This window comes from Loxodonta africana, chromosome 1, assembly GCF_030014295.1.
Source record: "Loxodonta africana isolate mLoxAfr1 chromosome 1, mLoxAfr1.hap2, whole genome shotgun sequence".
Taxonomy (NCBI): Eukaryota; Metazoa; Chordata; class Mammalia; order Proboscidea; family Elephantidae; genus Loxodonta; species Loxodonta africana.
This window is the reverse complement of record NC_087342.1, coordinates 195,614,134-195,639,741: the sequence shown is the minus strand read 5'-3', so window position 1 is coordinate 195,639,741 and position 25,608 is coordinate 195,614,134. Positions and strand designations below refer to the sequence as shown.

At 37.0% G+C, this 25,608-nt stretch overlaps 1 protein-coding gene across 1 annotated transcript in view; it reads right to left on the bottom strand.

The window, feature by feature from the left end:
* Positions 1-24,309, bottom strand: part of LAMA2 (laminin subunit alpha 2) — a 559,790-nt gene extending 535,481 nt beyond the window's left edge. Inside the window, exons 1-3 of the mRNA XM_064294826.1 lie at positions 24,228-24,309; positions 6,532-6,702; positions 2,548-2,660 (exon numbers count right to left, since the gene is read on the bottom strand). Coding sequence (XP_064150896.1) covers positions 2,548-2,660; positions 6,532-6,702; positions 24,228-24,309 — 366 coding nt within the window. The remainder of the gene's footprint in view (positions 1-2,547; positions 2,661-6,531; positions 6,703-24,227) is intronic.
* Between the last annotated feature and the right edge of the window lie 1,299 nt (positions 24,310-25,608).

Below are 25,608 nucleotides of genomic sequence, written 5' to 3'. Positions count from 1 at the left end.
CTAAGGCTATAAATCTTTATGGAAGCAGACTGCCTCATCCTTCTCCCTCGGAGCAGCTGGTGGGTTTGAATTGCAGACCTTTCAATTAGCAGCCATATGCTTAAGTACTGTACTACCCAAAACTGTACTACCAGAGCTTCTAAAATGGTAACACCTCTCCCTGCTGTGAGAGTAGAAGAAGCCACATTGAGGAGATGACTTCCGAGAATACAGGGAAACCATCAACAACTCTTAGTATTTTGAAAGTTTTCAAGACTAATATGTAAATTCATCACTAACAGGGCCTGTTGGTAATTAGCTGTATTACAGAATTCATCTCCATTCTCAAATGACATTTTTATTGGATATAGAATTCTAGGTTTGCAGTTATTTTCCTTTAGCACATTTTATTGTCTTTAGGATTCCATTGGTTATGCAGAGAAGATAACCATCTATTGTCTTTTGAAGAAACTTTTCTCTGATTTCTTTAAAGATTTTATCTTTATCTTTATTTTTTATTGGTTTTACTGTGCTGCTCCAGATCTACACTGTTGGAATGGATGCACGGGGATACAATGGAAACTTAGAAGAATATAAATGGTTTCATTGATAAATGGGCTTGCAGGTAAATTCTGTGACCTGCTGAATTAATGATGGTAGGGAAATTGCATAGAAATGATTTAGGAAAACCTTGTGATTGCACTATCCATTTATAAATTAGAAGTGAAAAAGAGGTTATGTTTGATAACAAGATAAATTTGTGGCTAGGCTCAAAGGGTAGTGTAAATGATCTTCGCAAATTGTATCAGTAATTGACTGTCTTGCTCCCTGTGTGGTCTAAAAGAATAAGTGGAGAGTAAACCAGAACACTCGAACATCACTATTTATTGACTCCCTGTTCCAGGAGATAGCCCTAGGCACTGAGCAACAGACTCACTTTTGATGGGGAAGGCTGACTTTCAATGATTACATCGAAGGGGGAGAATGCTGTGACCCGTAAAGAACTAGCTATCTTCATTAGGGAAATGAAGTCCCTTTTGGGTCTAGTGTCCCCAGGGAATTCATGACCTAAAACATGATTTCTCAGTGTGGTAGTTTGTCCTGCCATTCCCAGGCACAGGACTGAGACTTCTTGGGAAATGTTATTAACTGAAGGCTGACATGCAGTTGCTATGCCAGAAATCCCCTGCTCTCATCCATTTGTGCAGGTGCTGAAGAATTCTAAATGGGTAGAAGTAGGGTCTGCCCTGAGACTCACTGGCCTGCTGGTCCACTAGCCAGCCTAAATGTGTGCAGCCTTGGTCAAAGTGGGCCCAGACTCTGGAGGAAGGAAGTGGTACTCCTGATGGGAGCAATGTCACCATTATGGAAATGCCTGGTGCCTATCTGGCCCCCTGAGAATGGGACTAACCCCCACTGGCTGGTGCTTCCCTGCGAAATGGCCAGCTGTGGAAACCATAATCTTGACAATGTATAGTATCAGCTGTTAAGTATTATTACCATCCCCCACCCCACCCCCGTATTAATCCCAAACTTCCTTGCTACTCTATCTCCATACTGGGCTAAGGAAGAGCAGCTGAGCATCTTTCCTACCTTGGTTTCAGAGAGTGAGAGAAACAGGCTAAGTGAAAGAGGCCATCTAAATCCAACGTTTCCAGTCCCAGCCTTCAGTCAATTAAAAATGTCTTTGTGTTTCTAATAACAGTAAAATAAAGGACCGTTTTTCTACCTTCCTTCTTATTTACAAGCTAAAATAATTTGGGGTGACGTTGATTCTTAATTATTAACTTCAGCCTGATCTGAATACTGTGAACTGAAAGAAGAAAGAAATTAAGAGTAGAAGGCAACCAGGGGAATAGTGGATTACCCAATAAGCAATATGGCTGATGAAGTGGTGGAACCCAGGTGAAACTGTGCACTACAGATGAGTAAGTAAACACAATTAAACACGTACATAACTCACTTACTGTAAGTCAGTGCATACCGTGCTTACTGGTTAATCCGCCCCTGTAACCAGGCCTATACAACACAACCTCTAACAACTTCCAACGTCAATTTTGTACAACTACGAGGCTTGTTACCTCGTTTAGTGGACCGAGTTTAATTTAAGAATCAACTGTCACAGTTTGCTCAACCCCCAGTAATGAGCGGCAATTTACTCAAGAGCCTTGTTATCCAAAAACCTTTAAGTACACACACTATCAGCAGAGTGGGAGCACTGTCTTCCTTTAAAAGTTAAAAATGGCACTATTACATTTTCTTTATGCAAAATCATATTGATGCATATTCGCATCATTAAGTCTAATTAATCAAAACAGACTCAGTTCCTAATTCAGCACTAAACCCTTCATGTAGATTCATTTTATTTGTGCTTTAGAAATTAATGCCAAATACCTTTTTTAAAAATGGCAATATACTAGATGAATAGGCCCTTTTGTTCATTGATCAAGAAAATAATGGGAGGTGATAAGGTAGGATATCCTTTCACCCAAGAACTACTAACTAAACAAATAGCAAATCCAAGATGTAACTTCAAAAGTGGAAAAGGAAAAGAAAGCAGCACCATACCTGCTGTAAATCCAGTGTAATTGTCACATAATGGTATTCAATTCCATTCTTAATACTGGGGCTCTGCCACCAAGTGTTCTTTCCATCAATCGCATTTGTAATCGGGTGTCTCTCTGTGGAGTCATCAACAGCATGTGAAAGATAGAGAAAAGGTCATATTACTAAATTTTATAGCTGTTTCTTTTTTTAAAAAAAAAGGAAAACTAGGTTAAAATGATCATCATGTGCATACCAAAATAATATAAAAAGACAGCAATTTCTATTTTCAATAGAATCTATTGAATGATAACTTTTTCATGGCACTGTGTAAGGAAGAGTAAAATGGTAAAATGCTTAGTCTGTAAGAGAAGAGGCTGCATAGCGCTCTGGGAATCAACTAAAATTGGCAACTTTAAACATAACTGTAGATATTAAGTGTGAAAAAATCATACTGAAATCTAATTGATATGTCAGTCATTCAAAGAAACAATGAGAGGCAACTCTAGGATGCCATCAACTTTGTTAACTGAAACACTAAAATCCTGAATTGTGGTGAAAGGTACTTGAAGATTTGTCCTTCTAGCACATTCATTATTACTGAGACCTGAGCAATCCAATATATAATCTGTTTTTAATATAAAATGCTGTCAAATCCATCCTTTTGCAACCAGTCCTTAACTTGCCACTGTTATATCACTATTTAAAATTATAGTGAAAGACACCCCAAACTTTCCATCCAATATTTTCCTATTCCCTACTCAATGGAGGAGTCTGGACAGTAATGACAAGCAGGGAGAGGATGGCACATAAAACTGCCAATCAAACACAGATCTTCCCTCACTTTTACTCCAGATGGATAAGACTAGAGCCTAACCAAACCAAAAACCAAACCCTGTGCCGTTGAATCGATTCCAACTCATAGCGACCCTAAAGGACAAAGTAGAGCTGTCCCACAGAGTTTCCAAGGAGCGCCTGGCAGATTCGAACTGCTGACCCTTTGGTTAGCAGCCATAGCACTTAACCACTAAGCCATGAGGATTTCCTGTGGAGTGAAAATTAAAAGGTGATTGGAGATAAAACAAAAAAGGAGGTGTAGACAATCAATGCTACCCCACACTCCTGTCTTCTGGCTCCCTTTCCTCTTCTTATAATCCTTAAACCTCACAGATTTCCTCATCTCCTCCAATTTAGCTTCACCTGTCTCGACAGCAACGGGTTTGGTTTTTTCAGGTCTCATAACAATAGTCATTACCCCTGTGCTGTCAAAGCCCTCATTCTATTCGGGCTCGCAATTACTGGTTCTTGTCCAAAATTTTTGCTTCTAGTTTTTCAAGGAATACGAGTTCTGCTTCTTTACTCCTCCTCTAAATACGCCCAGCTCATGAGTAGGTGAGGGTGGCAGAGATGAGAGGTTATTGATGTTCTCATCTCTATTTCTGGGACTGCAATAAGGATAATTAAGTTCTCAACAACCCACTTGGAAGTCAGCATGCTTGTCCATATAAATGTAAAAAAAAAGAAAATTGGAGGTAGCTTCCCTGGTACTCTTCTGTTCATTTTGGATTAAGTATGCTTTGGGGTGTCAGTCTTGGAAACATTCCTAACACTTACTTTGAATGGCTATGAATAACCTTTTAGATTTGGAAGCAATCCTTTTGTAAATTGAAGAAATACCTCAAATAATGAACAAATCACATCAGTATGAGGAACCATGGACTCTTAATTTGCCTATATAATGTAGTAATCTAAGCATTCTTTTAAATATAATGGCAATGAAAAAGCATAAAATTTGGAATATGAAGAGACGTAATATGAAGGGCTATGTATATCCTTGCAGCACCATAGTAAAGCAAAATCATCTTATAAAGAAAAATCTGGACTAAAAATTAAATTTATAATTAAACGTAATTTAAATATTATTTAAAATTTCCAATTTTGAGCATTTTTATTAATATTAATTCAATTAAAAATAGAGTCAGCTGTAGCCCGTTTAACTGAAAATGTAAATGTTTATGTCTGAGTTACTTAGAGGATTGTGGGTATACAGGACTGGACAATATTCCATTTTTGCTGGTGATTATTTAACTAAACGGCTGGGTAGATTTGGTTTTGTACCAAATGATATCACATTAGCAGTCCACTGAGATCAGGCTTCCTGTCTCATTAATGAAAAATAAAAATTGCTGGGTATATTTGATAATTACCACTAGTCTGTCAAAGCTAGGGAAGGTATCAAGGTCCCTATAGCACCACCAAATACCAGAACCATAACTAAATACCAAATAAATGCACTTGGGGGTGTGAGTGGGTGCTGAAATTAGCACATTAGGAATTGGTACCATTAATGAAATATTGCTGGCATTGGTTCTGAAGAGAAATAAATATCACAGGAAACATTCTCCAAACATCCTCCTGAATCTTCCTTACAGACCATGTAATATATGATAGAAAAACATGCACACAAGCCGCATTTCCAAATCAAATTTCTGGCTCTTAGGTAATTGAGAGGAAAGCTGTCTAAATGGAAATTTTGATATCTACTACCTCGGGTCAAATTGATATGAGAATTAGTCATGAAAAGGAGGGTTGGGAGATGCATCAACAATTAACCATAATCCCCATTATGAAAGTTTAATCACAATTAATTTGCAAATACTGACTAATTGGCATAGTTCCCTTACTTAATAAGAGAGAGAAACTTAGAACATCCTCAACAGGGATCACTATACAAGTCAACCCAAGGACTAACTGCATCTGAAGATTGACAGGGAAATCGGTGATGAAGTAAACATCTTCCAGCTGCTGGTTTTTAACAGTCAGGAAGTTCAGGTTTAATCTTTGTGTGGTAATGAGGTACAGGCTTCCAGCTTTATCTAGGAGTTCACTGAATTTATAGGATTTTATTGTCTGTTGCTCCAACTCTCACTAAAACATATTCATGTGGTTTATTGCCAGGTTTTTATTCTTGTGGAGTATTACCCTGTCTAAACTTCTTGTTCAAAACATGACTCTAAAATGTAATGGAGATGAGTAAATAAATAAATAAAACACACGAAGAAAATCTGGGCTGCCACAAGTTTTAGAAAAGCATATTAAATAAAAATGGCAAAATACAGAGCATACCTCTTATGCATCTTGCTTTACTAAAACAATTTATTTACTTTTCATCCCAATGTCAAAACCTGGGTGGGATGCCTAAATATGGGTGCCTTCCACTGAGATACAAGAGACCCTGAATAGAGAACTCTGAAGAGGATAAACAACCATGTAGCTCTTTGACTCTTTTTGGCAAATGTATCTCATCCATTTTCCAACCAAGAGTCACCCATTCAATTGTTTTCCACTCTAACCCTTACATCTTCCTTCCATTCTGTCTCTATGACTTTTTACACATTTCCTTTCTTTCTCTCCTTTCCTGAAATGTCTTCCCTCTTATTTCAGGCAAATCAGTTTTTTTAATGCTCAGCTAAGTCTAACCACCTTCTTGGAACTTTCCCTTGCTACTTCAGTTCCCACTGATGTTTTCCTTCTCAGAGATTCCATATCATTTATATGCACCACAAAGTTCAGCCCTTGAGTTTACTGCTTTGAATAGTCCTTTAATTTTCTGTGTTCCAAGTCTGGTTTGCTCTAACTTTCTACTTGCAGAGGCAGGAAATCATATATAATATAATATAATATACATAATTATATATAACATATATAAACTTTATAAAACCCAGTGCCGTCGAGTCGATTCTGACTCATAGCGACCCTGTAAGACAAAGTAAAACTTTATATCTCTCTTTAATTCCTCCCCTCTGCCCAATTCATCTTAAATGCATGTCCACACAGTCTCAACCTCTAACCCACCTCCTCCCCCCGCATCATTTCCATGCCTGCAGGATTTCTCACATTCTCTGTGAAATCAAAAAGCCACTAATCCCTGAACCAATGGCAGTCTCTCCCATCAGGCTTCATCTTCTTCTCTAACGAACCCAACACCACATAAACTAAAATACATACGGTAGGGATTGCTGCTGTTTTGATTGCAGATTCGACATTGAGGGTTCCTCACAGGCTGTCCAGGGACATGTTCTACCAATTTGCAGTACATTTCAGGTCCTTTTTCTCCGCATGTTGCATTGGTGGTGATGACAGCATTAGAAGCAAGATTCAGCACAGCAGGAAATAAACCTAAAAAAGACAGACAAGTGAATACGTGTGGTCCAGAACAAAGTGGCCTGATTCTGGTGTATCTTAAAATGCAATTAAGGTATGATATTTTTCACAGCATCCAACTAATTCAAAATGAAATGATCAGTAATAATTGAATACATGACAATACAGTAGAATACATAACTAGCATGTGTTTTCAAAAGAACACTTCTTTACCGAATATTAAATCTGGAATCTAAGGCTATCTTTTTTTCTTTTAACCCTCTATAATTAATTAGAAAGGTCTTGTCACTACCACACAATTTAAAAAATTCTGTATTCACATTATTGGCAAAAAATCTACAGCAGCTTTCAAAGAACTACCTCCATCTTCCATTTCAGTCCTTTATGTCATGTAATAAACTACAATCACCTGTAAAGTTCTTTCAAAACTTTGTTTTTCATGGTTATGTTTATGTTCCAATAACCCTTTAGCATGAATGATTGTTACAATTCCTTTATATATCTAGACTGGAGAAGATAGAGAATGATAAAAGATTTTGGAAAACCATTCTTCACTGCTCTCTGTGCTACAAAGCCCTATTATACAGCAACATCTCACTGGAAAGTTATCACAGTAGTTCGTGATCACATAGCACAAATTATTTCTTACATTAACTGAAAGTGTTTGACTTGCTTAAACACAATCTCAGAAGCCATTTCTGCTTAGGCTTTTCATTGCATATGAGAACCCAACTCAGTCTGTTTACCTTCCATAACTTAACTTCAGTTCTGCTTTATACATCTAGTATTTGTATTGTATAGATCTCTCTTCATTGACAATATAGTCACTCATTAGAAACCACTCTTTAATTAACTGACACTTTCCTTTGGAGAAAGTATACTTGAGAATATAGATAATTTGTCACAATTTGTGGAAACCCTGGTAGCATAGCGGTTAAGTGCTACAGCTGCTAACCAAAAGGTGAGCAGTTCGAATCCTCCAGGTGCTCCTTGGAAACTCTACAGGGCAGTTCTACTCTGTCCTATAGGGTCGCTATGAGTCAGAATTAACTCGACGGCAGCGGGTGGGTCAGGATTTGTCCCAGGAACATGCTAATAGTATAAGTTGTCTGAATTCTATACTTGTGCCAAGTAGTTCTGTATCAATTCAGCCTCTGACAGAAAGCTCTTCACTGACCAAATCATATGTCTTCATCTTTTACTGAGATCCCTAGAGTTTTGAGTTCATATAGGCATTCTGCCTTATCCTGGGAACTTAGCATATGCTAAGTTAGTGAATGAATAACCAAGGTTGGCCTCATGAAACATTCTTCTCTATCATTTGGGTAATGATGATGACAATAACAGCCAACACTACATGTTTATAAGGTACCAAGCACTATTCTGTCAGTTTTTATTTGCATTGACTAATTTGCAATTCACAAAACCCATATCAGTTACATGCTACTATTATTCCTATTTTATTAAGAAAATAAAGAGATGTTCAGTAGCTTACACATGGCTAGCAAGTCACAGAGCTGTACTTTGAACTCAAGTAGTATGGCTCCAGAATCTACCCTCTTAACCACTACACCGCAGAGTCTCTCCAATCTTATATGAAACCTACATAAATCTAATGCTAATTTGTGAACCTGGTTGACCTTAAACTTGCATTGAAAGAAACAATCACACAGAAAGTTAAAAAAAAAAAGATTTAAATCTTGATTGAAATCAATCTCAAAAATGTCAAAGGAGTAAGTAGATTCATAAGACCAAGCAACATCTCATCTCTTGTCTCAGTCACTCTCAGGGTCTCCAAAAAGCTGTGCACAATCTTTTCTCTCTTTCTTCCTCCCCAGCCTTACCAGTCCCTAAATTCCCTCTAATATTGTCGCTCCAATCCGGCCCCTCATTAATTACCCTGCCTTGCACTTTTCTCCTGCTAATAGTTATGGTATTCTAGGTTTCCATTTTTGCCTCTTTTCCCAGAGCTTTTTTTTTTTTTACTAAATTGCAGTCACTATCCCATTCATTCTTCCTGATAAATTTACCTCCCCCTTTGTTTCTATGTTCTGTGGCCCCCAGCTCTGAGACATTCTGCTGATGTGATATATGATTACTGGTTAGAAAAACATTAGCCACTCATAAAACTATTTTTATTTAATGAGAAAATGTAAAATGTTTTATAAGGCGTAAAGTACTATACAAGGCTAGTATCTTTTTTTTATTATTATTATTTTAATCAAGTCTATGTATACAGGGCTTATTCTAAAATACTTCAAACAATTTGCAAAGTTTGTCAGGTTACACATTTAAAAATAATTAAATTGTTTCCAGAGAATTATCCCTCTACCTTAGACATTTTATTCTCTAAGTTGGTAAATAATATATGATTAAATAAATAAGGCCTGTCTGTGTATCTTTCTCTTGTGATATTCATCAGCATTTTGTATTTAGCTATACAATTATTCTTTCAGCAAATACGTTTTGAGCACATGCAGACATGCTCAAAATATGCCAGAGAGCATAAAAGATTTGGGGGATGAAAAGACTGTTAAGATAGGCTTATTGTGGGAAGTGGTCTTAGGCTGAATCTTGAAAGATAAACAGAAGTTTATCAGGTAGGGAAAAAAAAGAAGAAAAAAAGCCAACAAATTAGGCAGAGTGAACAGTATGTGGTATGGATTTTACCCTGAAAGCTTGTGTCGACGTTGAGTGACTAGCAGAGTACTTGAATTTGTAATGGTTCTAACCTGCAAAGTTACATAGCTATACAGGTATAGAAATAGAGATAGATTACATACATGGAGTATACATAATAATTCATATATAGGCCTACGCAACTACTGATTGGTTACTATTAGTAATTTGTTTTATTGTATTTTTTTTCATTATAATATCAAAAAATTTAAGAAGGAAAATACGTGCTGGACATCTTTTTAAGAGGTCACAACTCTACCTCTCATCCTTTTGCAATATATATTGTACTAAATATTATAATGTAAACATCACATTATATAGTGTTTACATCATCTTAATCAAACATCCCACCCCACATTGAATATGACAGTAAATATTGTTCTGATGCTGTTGAAGGGGAATAAACAGGCATAGCCTAATTAACATTTAATGAAAAATAGTCTATAATCTATAATACAACACACTGAAGAGTCAGTAAAAGTTCAGACACAGATGAACTTTTCAAAATGATCATTAGCAATTAATTGGGGACTTTCCTGACCAATATACTTTACTAATTTTAAAAAATAAACAGCAAAGCAATTGATACAATTTTAAAAAAGAACTGTTCCCTGATCATAAAGCAAGGTAATTAAATTGTGAAAAGATCAATTTTAGAATGAGATTAAGTAGTCAAGCTCTTTCCAAACCCTTCAAGCAAAGCCATCTCAGACACAGGTGAACATCTCAAAAACTGCCTCAGAACATTTTCAGTTTCATTCAGTGATCTTTGACACTTTCTCAACCTCTGGCCTAGTTCTGACCCTCACCTTAGGTTTTGTTTTACACATCTGGGTAAGTCTCCCCATGCCCTGCTTTGCTGCAGCTCTGTGGGATGTGATTTGAACCAGCCACACTTGTACCATTCCAGGCCTGAGTAATCATAGCAGGGTATCAATATGTGAAGATCTCTGGTGAACTTATTTTACTCTACATTGTATGTACAGAAAATATATAACTGAATTACATCTGAATTTACCCACAGAATAAAATGAATGGATTAATGACCTAACTATAAAAGGACTAGGTCCCTAGGTGGTACAAACAGTTTGTACTTGACTGCTAACCTAGAGGTTAGCAGATCAAACCTATTCAGTGGTACCACAGGAGAAAAGTCCTGGCAATCTGCTTCCATTAAGGTTGCAGTAAAAAAAAAACCTTATGGAGCCGTTCTACTCCATAATGCATGGGGTCACCATGAGTTGGAATTGACTCGATAGCAACAACAACAACACAACAAGACTATAGGTTTGGAAGTTGCATTGATTCCAAACTTATTTCATATTCTTCATATTATTTAATGCCCAGTAGGCCCCTTGCGTAGATTTTAGTTCCATTTAACAAAGAAATTGCAGCTCAGAGAAGATAAACAATTTTCACAAAACTATGAATTAGTAAGATTTATAACTAACATCTAAACTCAACTCTTGAACTCAGAAGATTCATGCCTTTTTTAGGCATGAAGAAGAGCCAGAACCTAGTCCTCAACAAAGATTATCAATTTATATATTTAATAAAGGAACTAATTTACCAAATCATCACCCCACTATTGCTTAATTGAGTTTGCTGCCTATAAAGATATTAATAAAATATACATTTATTATCTTTCACTTCTTTCCATCACTTTGTTTCTGTTACATTTATTGATCTGGTGCTCAAAATTGATCTTTTCACAGTTTAATTACCATGCTTTGTGGTCAGAGAACAGTCCTTTTTTAAAATTGTATCAATTGTTTTGTTGTTTATTTTTTAAAATTAGTAAAGTACATTGGTCAGGAAAGTCCCCAATTAATTACTAATGATCATTTTGAAAAGTTCATCTGTATCTGAACTTTTACTGACTCTTCAGTGTGTTGTATTATAGATTACAGACCATTTTCATTAAATGTTAGTGTACTAGAATATACCTGTTTATTCCCCTTCAACAGTAGCAGAACAATATTTACTGTCATATTCAATATGGGATATTTGATTAAGATGATGTAAACACTATACAATGTAATGTTTACATTATAATATTTAGTACAATATTTATTGCTCAATTAAATGTGATATTTGATTAAAATTATGTAAACATTACATGATATAAGATTATGTAAACACTATATAATGTAATGGAAAGGAATGTACAAAGTATAAATCAAGGAAAATTGGAAGTTGTCAAAAATGAAAAGGAACACTTGAAGATCAATGAACTGCCCTATTTGGTTTCAAGGAGTGCCTGGTGGATTCAAACTGCTGACCTTTTGGTTAGCAGCCATAGCTCTTAACCACTACACCACCAGGGTTACCAGGCATTAGTGAGCTAAAATGGACTGGTATTGGTCATTTTGAATCAGAAAATTATACGGTCTACAATGCTGGGAATGACAAATTGAAGAGGAACAGCATCAAACTCGTTGTCAAAAAGAACACTCCAAGATGTATCCTGAAGTTTAACACTATCAGTGATAGAACAATATCCATATGTCTACACGGAAGACCAGCTAATATGGTGATTTTTCAAATTTACACACCAACCAATAATGCCAAAATTGAAGAAATTTAAGCTTTTTATCAACTTCTGCAGTTTGAAATTGATAAAACATGCAATCAAGATGTATTGGTAATTACTGGTGATTGGAATGTGAAAGCTGGAAACAAAGAAGGTCAGTAGTTGGAAAATATGACCTTGGTGATAGAAATGACTTCAGAGATGGCATGACAGAATTTTGCAAGACCAACAACGTCTTCATTGCAAATACCTTGGTTAAACGACACAAATGGCAACTGTACACACAGACCTCACCAGATGGAAAATATGGAAATCAAATCGACTACGGCTGAGGAAAGAGACAATGGAGAAGCTCAATATTATCATTCAGAATAAGGCTAGGGAACAACTGCAGAACACATCATCAATTGTTCATATGCAAGTTCAAATTGAAGCTGAAGCAAATTAAAACAAGTCCACAAGAACCCAAATAAGAACTTGTGCATATCCCACTAGAATTTACAAGCCATCTAAAGAATAGACAGGCCTATAAAGCAAACAATAGCACACATAGCTCAACCATGTATACAAGACTAAGTGGGCACAGCAGCCCAGAGACAAGCACAAGAAGGCAAGAGGAGACAGGAAGGCTGACACATCATGGGGCTGGCAACCAATGTCACAAAACAATATGTGTAATAACTGTTTAATGAGAAAAGAATTTGCTCTGTAAACTTTCACTTAAAGCACGATTAAAAAAGAATAGATTTGACGCATTGTATGCTAATAACCAAAGATCAGACAAATTGCAGAAAGACATCAAGGACATCACACATGAAAAAAAGTGAAAAGTCATTAAAAAGATGGGAAAGAAAGGAAAGGCCAAAATGGATGTCAGAAGAGACTCTGAAACTTGCTCTTGAATGTAGAACAGCTAAAGTGAATGGAGGAAATGATGAAGTAAAAGAACTGAACAGCAGATTTCAAAGGGAAGCTCGAGAAGGCAAAGTCAAGTGTTATAATGAAATGTACAAAGACCTGGAGTTAGAAAGCCAAAAAGGAAGAACACACTAGGCATTTCTCAAGCTGAAAAAACTAAAGAAAAAATTCAAGCCTTGTGTTGCAATTTTATAGGGAAAATCTTAAATGATGCAGGAAGCATCAAAAGAATATGGAAGGAATACAAAGAGTTATTGAACCAAAAATAATTGGTCAATTTCAACCATTTCAGGAGGTAGCATATGACCAAGAACCGATGGTACTGAAGAAAAAAGTCCAAGCTGCACTGAAGGCATCAGACAAAAACACAGCTCCAGGAATTAACGGAATACCAGTTGAAATGTTTCCACAAATGGATGCACTTCTGGAAGCATTCACTTGTCTATGCCAAGAAATTTGGAAGACAGCTACCTGGCCAACCAACTGGAAGAGGTACATACGTGTACCCATTCCACAGAAAATTGTTTCAACAGAATGCAGAAATTATCAAACAGCATCATTTATATAACACCCAAGAAAAATTTTGGTGCAGATAATTCAAAAAGAGTTGTAGCAGTGCACTGACAGAGAACTGCAGAAATTCAAGCTGAATTCAGAAGAGGACAAGGAACCAGGGATACCACTGCTGATGTCTGATGGATCTTGGCTGAAAGCAGAGAATATCAGAAAGATGTTTACCTGTGTTTTATTGACTATGCAAAGGCATTCAACTATGTGGGACACAACAAATTATGGATAACATTGGGAATAATGGGAATTCCAGAGCACTTAATTGTGATCAAAAGGAACCTGTACATAGATCAAGAAGCAGTTGTTCAACCAGAATAAGGGGATACTGCACAGTTTAAAATCAGGAAAGGTGAGCATCAAGGTTTTATTCTTTTACCGTACTTATTCAACCTCTATGTTGATTTTTTTTTTTTTTTTAATGCTGAACACATAATCTGAGAAACCGGATTATATGAAGAACAGGGCATCAGGATTGGAGGAAGACTCATTAAGAACCTGTGATATGAAGATGACACAACCTTGCTTGCTGAAATTGAAGAGGACTTGAAGAACTTACTGATAAAGGTTGAAGACTACTGCCTGCAGTATGAATTTCACCTCAACACAAAGAAAACAAAAATTCTTACCACTGGACCTTTAAACAACATCGTGATAAATGAAGAAAATATTGACGTTGTCAAGGATTTTATATTTACTTGGATCCACAATCAACACCCATGGAAGTATCAATCAAGAAATCAAAGGATGTATTGTATTGGCCAAATGCACTGTAAAAGGCCACTTTAAAGTGTTGAAAAGCAAAGATGTCACCTCGAGGATTAAAGTGCACCTGACCCAAGCCATGGTATTTTCAATTGCCTCATATATCCATTCGAAAGTAGGGCAACGAATAATGAAAACTGAAGATGAACTGATGCCTTTGAATTATGGTATTGGGGAAACCAACCAAACCACACCCAATACCATCGAGTCGATTCCGACTCACAGTGACTCTGTAGGACAAAGTAGAACTGCCCCATAGAGTTTCCAAGGAGCACCTGGCGGATTCGAACCGCTGACCTCTTGGTAAGCAGAAGTAGCACTTAACCACTATGCCACCAGGGTTTCCTGGTATTGGGGAAGAATACTGAATATACCACAGACTGCTAGAAGAACCAACAAGTCTCTCTTGGAAGAAATGTAGTCAGCGTGCTCCTTAGAAGCAAGGATGGAGAGACTTCATTTCACATACTTTGGACGTATTATCAGGAGGGAATCATGACTGGAAAAGAACATCATGCTTGGTTAAAGACAGGGTTGCAAAAAAGAGGAAGTTCCTCAATAAGATGGATTGACACAGTGGCTACAATAGTGGGCTCAAACATAGCAATGATTGTGAGTATGGCACAGGAGTAGGCAGTGTTTCATTCTGTTGTACACAGTGTAACAGTGAATTGGTAGTGACTTGAAGGCACCTAACAAAAACAACAAAATAAACATTGCAAGTGTAAATGAACTGCAAATAGCTGATGAGCTTTTATAGAGTATTGACTTACAGCCTCTTAATTGTAATGTTACTGACATAAAAGCTAGTGTTCAATATCCATATAATTGTGACTGATATTTTTTAATAGTACCTAGACTACATAAGGAAACCTTGGTGGCGTAGTGGTTAAGAGTTCAGCTGCTAACCAAAAGGTTGGCAGTTCAAATCCACCAGGCTCTCCTTGGCAACCCTTTGGGGGAGTTCTACCCTGTCCTATAGGGTCACTACGAGTCAGAATCGACTCGACAGCAAAGGGTTTGATTTGGTTTTGGTTTAGACTAAATAAATTCAGTTAGATTTGTGGTTACAAGGAACAAAGTCTGAACAAAAAACAATACTTTTTTTAAACATCTGTATACATTTTATTAGAGTTTAGAATATATGGTATATATAGGATAATATATCTGGTAATAATAATTTTGGTAAATAGAAAATAAAGAAAAAGGCTGAGTCTATTTCATGTGAAAAATACATTCTGCAATGATATGACAAACATTTAGAAAATTCATCAAATTTTTTACTATTTTTATTTGGCTACGTTTTTTTCTATATTTGCTTGCTCAGATAACGTGGTAGATTCATACGTGTTTGCATGATTTTGATGATCTTCATTCTGAAAACCCCACGTTCTAGTTTTAAGTGGCAGAAGCATTTTTTAAATTATATATTATCTAAAATTATATATATAATACCAGGTCTATTTTTAGTAGTTTTGGAGTAGATCTTATTGAACCAAACTTCCTACAGCTATTAACTCTGGACATAATATTAAAAACACATACCTGAAGACACTCAAACCCAGAAAAAAAAAAAAAAAAACGGCTATTAACTCTGGACATAATATTAAAAACACATACCTGAAGACACTAGAGAACAAGAAAAAATGGTAAGCCGTGAGGGTTGGGTATGCTTAGAAGAAAGAAAAAAAATACCCTAGATGAGCCCCAGACTGCATCATATGGAATGGATGAAATTAAAATAGAAACCCACAGTTTTACTGGCTTGAAGAATCAGAGAATGGAACTGAGGGTAACCACAGCAATTGTAAAGTCAGGGGAAAAATACTGGAAAAGAGAGAGCCATAGAAAGGGAGTTTCCAAATCCGTTTACAAACTGTCCAAATCTTTCACTGATCCTAGACCTACACATCCCTAGGCAGACTCCAAGCACCCCAGCAAGGGCTTAATGAACTGAGTAGAGATTACTGATGCTGCACTCCACAGCGAAGACAAGAGTCTGGAGTTTGAATCCAGCCAAGTTAACTAACTGATATAACAAAAAAGAAAAGTGAGTCACTGCTTTCCAGAGGAAAACCTTGGTGGCATAGTAGTTAAGGGTTCAGCTGCTAACCAAAACGTCAGCAGTTCGAATCCACCAGGTGCTCCTTGGAAACCCTATGGGGCAGTTCTACTTTGTCCTGTAGGGTTGCTATGAGTCCGAAACGACTCAAGGGCAACAGGTTTTTTGGTTAGTTCTCCAGAGGATGGTAACAGAATCCAGAGTTTCTACAATATATCACTGAGAATATTCAAATAGAATTAAAAAAAAAAAAAAAAAGCAAACACCAGACATAAAAAGCAACAATAAAATGTAACCCATACTTAAGAGAAACAGCAATCAATTGAGAATAATACTGAGGTGGACCAGATGTTGAAATTTGTTGTTGTTGTTAGGCGCCATCAAGTCCATTCAGACTCATAGTGACCCCATGTACAACAGTACGAAATACTGCTCCATCCTGCACCATCCTCAGGATTGTTGTTATGCTTGCAACCATTGCTGTAGCCACTGTGTCAATCCATCTCTTTGAGGGTTTTCCTCTTTTTTACTGACCCTCTAGTTTACCAAACATGGTGTTCTTCTCCAGGGACCGGTCCTTCCTAATAACACGTCCAAAGTATGTGAGATGAAGTCTTGCCATCCTTGTTTCTAAGGAGCATTCTGGCTGTACTTCTTCCAAGGCACCTTAGATGTTGGAATTAGCATACAAATATTTTAAAGCAGCTTTATAAAATTATGTTCAAGCATACCACAAAGACATATGTGTGTAATGAAAAGAAAAATAGAAAATCTCAGCAGAGAAATAGAAATCACATAAAATACTCAGTGTAAATTCTAGACCTGAAAAGTACAATATCTGGAATAAAAGCAATTTACTGCATGAGATTAAGAAAAATACAATTGCAGAAGACAAAAGAAAGTATAGATAAACTTCAAGAAAAATCAATAGATTTTTTTTTGTCCTCTTAAGTGCTTCAAAATAAATGTGAATGTTTAAAGCAAAAATTAAAATAATGCTTTGTGGTATTTCCAATACATATAAATGTAATGCATGGGACAACAATAACAAAGGAATAGTGTAGGTGGGTGGATAATGATATATATATTTACAAGGTTCTTAGGTTTTATGTTAATTGGTGTAATAGAAACTTTACACAAGAATAGATACTCTATTATTCATTTATATGGACTCTTAGATTTGGCAAACCTAATCTATGGAGAAAATAAAACAGGAAGAATGGTCGCCTCTGGAGGATTGAGGGTGGGGACTGACTAGGAAGAGGTATAAAGGAAATTTCTGGGATTATTATGCTTGATAGTAATTCGTATTTTCAATTTCAAATTGGTGTTTTCAGTAGTCTCTTATGCATCCGAAAGCTGGACGATGAATAAAGAAGACCGAAGAATTGACGCCTTTGAATTGTGGTATTGGAGAAGAATACTGGATATACCATGGACTGCCAAAAGAACAAACAGATCTGTCTTGGAAGAAGTATGACCAGAATGATCCTCAGAAGCAAGGATGGCAAGATGACGTCTCACATACTTCAGACATGTCAGATGGGATCAGTCCCTGGAGAAGGACATCATGCTTGGTAAAGTAGAGGGTCAACAAAAAAGAGTAAGACCCTCAACAAGATGGACTGACACAGTGGCTGCAACAATGGGCTGAAGTATAACAACGATTGTGAGGATGGTGCAGGGCTGGGCAGTGTTTCTTTCTGTTGTACATGCGGTTGCTGTGAATCAGAACCAACTCGATGGCACCTAACAGCAACAACATTCGTTAAAAGTCACTCAATGTTACACTCAGTGAGTGAATGTTATACTCAGTGAGTATTTGTATACTTCACTGTAGGTTTTACCTTAAAAAAAAAAAAAGTAAACCAATATTGAACTCTAGTTACTGATATTTATGATGAAATGTTTAGGGATGAAGTTTGTGCTACATCAAAAAATATAAGTTTATGGGTAGATGTATACAGATAGGGAGTCCTTGGGTGCTGCAAATCGTTAACGCTCGACTACTAAATGAAAGGTTAGAGGTTCCAGTCTACCCAAAGGTGCCTCAGACAAAAAGCCTGGTGATCTACCTCTGAAAAATCAGGCATTTGAAAACCCTATTATGGAGTACAGTTCTACTCTGACACACATGGGGTCACCATGAATTGGAGTAGACCAGTTTATTCTTATCTTACATCTATTGCAAGGAGACTCTACTAATCTTCCTGCCTCGACTCCATGCCCACTGATCTTCTGCACTGCCACTGAAATTATCCTCCTAAAATTAAATCAATAGCGTAACCTTCTTGCTTAAAGACCTTTGTGAATTCCCTGTTGCCTACAGCATGGTAGGCCAAACTCCTCAGTAATCTGAACATTTATAATCAGTGGCCTATATACCTCTCTTAACTCATCTGTTACCATACTCCTCCATGCTTTCCTACATGTACAATGTCCTGACATCTTACTCTTTGCAAATGTATCAGGTGCTTTGGAAGCTCTTTGTCATGACATTATCCTGTCCTTCCTACATAGAAAGTGTTCTTTTTGTTACATAGTCATCTCTTCATCTTTCATGACTCAGCTCAAATATCTCTTGCTCTCTGAAAGTGTTTCCTGACTCTGCTATACAAAATTAGTTGTTTCCTTCTTGGTACTTCATTGATATTTTATTAGATGCCTCATCATACTGTTAACTTTAATATCTTTACAGTGGATATCTAGTGTATAAAATTATTGAATACAGAGATAGCATCATTTGCACTCCTGGTTTCCTAATAACTAACACTAGCTGGCATATAACAGCACTCAGATTCAAATTTATTCAGTAGGAATAAATATATGTACTAATACAATCTTTCTGGAAAGAAAATTTGGCAAACAAAGGTTATTAAGCTAATCAAACCCTTGATTTAGTGGAAGTATAGATTCTGAGTTTTGGTATTACAGCTCAGTGAAATAGTTCAAAGAAAAATCTAACCTATTTGAAAAATGTAGTAGACTTTTGTCCTTTCTTGCAGTTCAACACCCAGCCTCCATTTCTTTTCTTGCATAATTGGCATTGCGTTTAGTACTTATGGCATGCAGTGTCCTACCTCTCACCAAGGAATCAGAAATGGGGGAGATTTTCCTTCTCCCTGCCCTTAAGGATTTAGGATGTGTGCACATGACTTTAGCCCTGGATTCTGAATCTTGAGCATGTGAAGCAATGACAGGGGAGACAAGGAAGGCAAGATCATTACAGTGGCAGGAACAGCAGTACCAGGGGGAGGGGAAACTGATAGCACGGCTGTAAAGGGGCTGTGCCTAAATTGTTCATGTACTAAAACCTAGGAATGACCCTGATGTTTATCATCACTTGAGGCTGGTTCTCAAATCTTTCCTTCAATTCTATGAGCTATGTGATATATTTCAGATAAAGTTCTGCTTAATTTAAACAATATTAGTGGTTTCTGTCGCTTGTGACCAAGAATCTAGATTAATATAAAGATCAAATACCCCCTCCTCACTTATCAATATGGTTAGGTTCCAAACACCAGGTCATCATGCAAAATTGGTATTATGCAAAAATGGAGGATGACCACATCAGATCATAAAATGGAGGATGACTACATCATTACATAAATGGCAAATTACATCATTACATAACTGCCAAACCACTGAGAATCATGGCCCAGGCAAGGTGACACATAACCTAACCATCAAAGCCAGGGTTACTCTCACCTTGCACTTCAGTGTTTGTTACCGTGAGGCATACTTCATTAATGCACAAAATTGTAGGAGAGTAGATTTTTTACTATTGTCATAAACATGAAATGTCAGCTAATTTGACAGTACATAAGTGAGGAGAAGGTGTATCTACGTCTACACACTACCATATCCACACACATGCGTACACATAAACACATAGAGCAAAGATAGGAAGATCAAAAGGCAGCAGCTTTATTACAACTGAAAAAAATGAAGGCAGTTGCTTCATTTAAACATCTACAGGATAAAATATGAAGGAACACCCACACACACACACACAAAAACATGGAGACCCAAGAGTAGAAACTGTTCCATAGGGTTTTGTTGGCTTTAATCTTTGTGGAAGGAGATAGCCAGGCTTTCTTTTTCTGTGGCACCACTGGGTGGGTTCAAACCACCCATCTTCATGCTAGCAGCCAATTACAAATTGCTTGAGCCACCCAGGGACACTAGCATATCATAAAATAATAGTGACACTAATCACAACAATGAATGTTGAAAAGCAGCTGTCTTCACTGCCTGCTCCTCACATATTATTATATTTATTTTTTCTTATTAGTGCTCAAAGATACTAAAACATATTTATATAGCAGTATAGACATACACACATATACATATAAGTATGCATTTTCATGTCTCAAATAATAATTTTTGTTAGGAAATATACTCAGGCTTATGAAGATCACCATTAATGTAACTGATAACTTGGAGGCCTAACACGGAAAAATCATTCAGCCAATGAAATAACTCTCTTCAATACATTCAATTTTTAATAACTTAAAAAAAAATCTTTCTACACTGTTTACAGCGATATATTGCCAATCTCTACTTCCACCCACTCTCTCTCTTTCTTTCTGTTATCATGGTCTCGGTACACAATATTTCTCTTGCTAGTTCATGCCAAACACCTCTCCCCTCTCAAGAGAATTAGAGGAAACTGTGCTTGAATGTTTCCAACATTCCATTTCAATCTTCTAGGTCTGTGGAGCATTTTTAAAAATATTCATGCAAGCAAACAGAGCTGTTTGCAAGTGATTCGGTATTTAACTGACAAAAGAGAGCATGCCAATTTAAAATGTTCTAAGAAGAGTCAAGGAAGAATAGAAGATATTTGTCTGTTGAAAGTCTGAGCTATGTGAGTGTATAGGAACATTGGATATAAAATAAAAATGAGACAAAACAGAATGCTGCCGAAGAGAATGATTTCCAACCGTGCACTGCAGGCAGTAACTTAATGTACTTGATCCACGATGCAGATGAAGAGCTTTATAGAACTGGAAAATCAGTTCAATTTGAACTAATAGCTGTCCAGACACAACAATGCTTGTAAGCTGGGAAAAGTAAATAAATAAATAAAGCCAAATCCACTTGTTCAGAAGCAAAAAAAATCAAGGAGAGCAGAGCACACACACCAGTTCTCAGGAATGTTCACAGGCCTTACAAATTTGTTTTGTACTGTTACTTCGTTCTGCCCTTTGCACATTCAAAGACAAAAAAGTTAATTTGGAGGCTTCTGCTTTGATATGGTGCCATGGATTGAATTATGTCCCCACAAAAACGTGTGTATCAATCTGGCTGGGCCATGTTGTGTGGTTGTCCTCCACTTTGTGATTGTAATTTTACGTTAAAGAGGATTAGGGTGTGATTGTAACACCCCTACCAGGTCACAGCCCTGATCCAATGTAAAGGGAGTTTCCCTAGGGCATGGCCCGCACCACCTTTTATCTTACAAAAGATAAAAGGAAAGGGGAGCAAGCAGAGAGCTGGGGAACTCATACCACCAAGAAAGCAGCACCAGGAGCAGAGTTTTGGACCTGGGGTCCCTGCACCTGAGAAGCTCCTCAACCAGGGGAAGATTGAGGAACAAGGATCTTCCTCCAGAGCCCACAGAGAGAGAAAGCCTTCCCCTGGAGCGGACACCCTGAATTTGGACTTTTAGCCTACTTTTTTACTGTGAGTAAATAAATTTCTCTTTGTTAAAGCCATCCACTTGTGGTATTTCTGCTATGGCAGCACTAAATGACTAAGACATATGCTCTCCTGTCATTTTTTTTTTTTTTTAAATCAGAGAATTCCTCTGTGGAATTAGTTAAAAAAAATTATTTCCTATCTTTCTTCCATAACTAAGAAAAAATGTACATATTTTTATTTTCAAGAAAAATTAAACAGATGTACCATACTCCAGCAGCTCTTAGCAGGAATTGCTTATAGAACGTCCACATTTACATTATGTAGCAGGTATTCCAAAGGAAATACACTCTGAACTAAAATGTTGTCTTATCCACTTGGCCCAGCAAAGCACTATAGGATTATTTTAAATTCCTGATGAAGTGCATCATTCATTTTATTAAGATGGCATTGAATTATAAATTTACAGTGACCTAAAATTTAGACATATGTAAGAAAATAAATGCTATTATAATTATAACTCATATTTCTGGTAGGAATACTAAAGGTATGCTGTGAAGGACATGATGGTTCATTTTTATAAACTAAACTCATTGCAGTCGAGTTGATTCTGGCTTATGATGGCTCCATAGGACAGAGTAGAACTGCCCAGTAGGGTATCCAACGAGTGGTTGGTGGATTTGAACAACTGACCTTTTGGTTAGCAGCCAAGTTCTTAGCCACTGTGCCACCAGGGCTCATGTATGTGTGTGTGTGTGTGTGTGTGTGTGTGCATGTGTGCATAATTTAGCAAAATATCATCTCTAAGGCTAGATTGAATAGATTATTTAAATTCAAATCTATCTCCCCAAGATATAGCTCCCCCTTCCTGTCTGCTTTCATCATCTATTGAGCACTTGTTCTCTGGTGGGCACTGCTTGGTCACAAAATTTCCAGTCCTTGCAACATGCACGGAAATCTTATCCAATGCCACTACTAAAACTAGAATCCACCCAGTGCTCTGTTTGGTTTTATTATGTTCTACTTGTAGAGCAATTTGAATCACCCTGAAGGTTTTTAGAACCATTGGGATACAAAATCACTATCGTAGCTGGGGTACTTATTTAGAATATTCTAGCAGGAGTGTGGAATCGACTCGATGGCAGTGGGTTTAGTGGGTAGCAGGAGCGTAGCCAAAATATTCATTGAGGGGGTGGTAGTTGGGAAGAAATAGACTGCTTCAAAGCCTCTTCCAACCTCACTTCATCAGTATCAGCAGAACATATGTTCAGTATGTGCTCTCTTCCGCTTGGCTTCCAAACTGAGCCTATAAGCTAAGTGTCTCTTTGGCATGTCTGTATGCAAACTCAAAATGAGAAGTAAAAAAGACAAAGGGGAGAAAATGTAAAACACTTTTATGTAACTGAAAATGAAATTTAGAGCCTTGAATTGGCAATGATCCCACAACAAAGGTGTCTGTAATAGAGAAAATAAACTGACAACTTTGTGCCTATGTCTACGGTTAACAATCCAAAAGATGAAAATAAATGATAAATCTCAAAAGGAATTGATACCCCCGTAACATCACATAACTAGGACCATGAGCTTATATTTACATTCCTCAAACAATATCAGAAGGGGCTTACATACCAGTGAAGAATATACTGCATCAGGAAATATACAGTTGCCCTGCGGGTCCTACTCTTGAAGGACTGCCGGACTAATCTTACCTCTAATGATTAAAAACATAAAAAATGCTGCCCTACATCCTGCTTCCCCTGATAAAAAAGCCTGGATAAAATGAAAAGTTACATTCATTTACTTCTATATTTTTTATTTATTTTTATTGGTAAGTATTAGAGTTACTTGTCTCTAAGTGGTGCAGAGTTAACGCCTTTGGCTGCTAACCAAAAGGTTGGAAGTTCGAGCCCATGCAGGAGAACCTCAAAAGAAATGCCTGGCAATCTACCTCTGAAAAATTAGCCACTGAAATCCCTATGAAGCACATTTCTACTCTGACACGCTGGGGTTGCCATGAGTCAGAATTGACTTGACAGCAACTTGTTTCTGTGTTCTTTGTTTTGTTTGTTTTTAATTAGAATTCCTCAGGCCTTAATCCTAGATCTTTTTTTATTTCATTCTTCTCTTCAGAAAATTTCATCCACTTTCGAGCCATTTACACACCATCTGTATAGTCAACAACTCCCAGATTGTATCTGCAGGCCAGATATTTTTCTGAAGCTCCAGACCTATTTACTCAAATGTCTCATTGACACCGCCACTTAGATGTCTCAAAATCATCTCAAACTTAACCTATCCAGAACAGAGCTAGTGATTTTTCAGTACTCCACTCCTGAATCTGATTCTCTCTAGCTCCAACTGTAATTTACCCACCCAGTGTTTCATGCAGAAACCGGATAGCCACTGCAGACACCACTCCATCACTAACTCCAAGATAAACCTCAGTTCCACCCATTTCTCTCCATCATCACTGACAATACTCTGAGCCAAATCACAAGCATTTTAACATCTGGACTTCTGCAACAGCCTTTAAAATGGACTCCTGATTACCCTTTGCCTTTCTTCAATCCATTTTTCACAAAATGGATTTTCTTAAAATGCAAATCTATATGGGATCGAAGGGTCAAAAGCAACTCCAAAGATTAGATAGAAACCATAGGGGGCAATGAGTTTATGTTAATGGGGGAGGACAGCTCAGAAAAGGAGGGTGAGAATGGTTGTACAACTTGAAGAATGTAATCAATGTCACTGAATTGTACATGTAGAAATAGGTGAATTGGTTTATGTTTTGCTGTGTATTTTCTCAACAACAAAAACAAAATAAATTAAAAAAATGCAAATCTGATTCAGGTCACACCTCTAAAAACTTTTCAATGGATTCAGATTGTGTCTAAATTAAAATTCGAAATTATCTTCCTGGTTTTCAATATCCTCCTGCCATATTCAAAGAATGCTGACTTTAGTCAGTTTCTGAACAAGGCTACGATGTTTCCTTCCTCGAGACGTTGCCTAGAAATTTCTGCTCTCACTTTTTCTCCACTCTTTACACCTTTTTATCTTTCATAGTATCTCTTCCTTAAGTCTCACTTCTCTGAGGCCTTCCTAATTCTCTCTGAACAGGTCTCCCACTATGATCCTTGATCATGTCTTACTTTTTCTGTATAGCACTGTTTACAATATGTACTTTTAAATGGTGGTTATTTACCCAAGGTCCATCCTCCTTGCTAGAACATAAGCTTCATGATGGAAGAATACCACTGTATTCTCGGAGCCTAGTACAGGGCTGGGCACACGATGGTGCTGAAAATTATTCTCAAATGAGGAAGTCATCTCAGAATTTAGTGTATAAATTGTATGCCTGTTCTAAAGAAGTAGTAAACTCCCTTTTGTCAAAAAAACAAAGAAAGCGGAACACAAGAAAAACAACATACAATAGAAACACAGCTATATTTTTTTTTCTTTTTTCCTTCTTTGCTTTAGTGACTGGGCAGCATAGAGATAATTTTAACGTCAATGGTTAAAATCAACTTTCTTAAAGTTTTTGTGTAACTTAGCTCCCTAAACCCAAACCCCTAGTCTCTATGTAGTTTTTCATCTTCCATCTTGGAAAAGAAATAAAACTTTGTTTACATTTTGTCGTGAAACATGTTCACTTCTCTCTGGAATAAGGTTGGTTTGGTTGACACATGAGGAGTTAGAATGATGGATTGATGTATTTCCCAGTCTACCCTCCCCACCGCCCAAAAAAATTTCA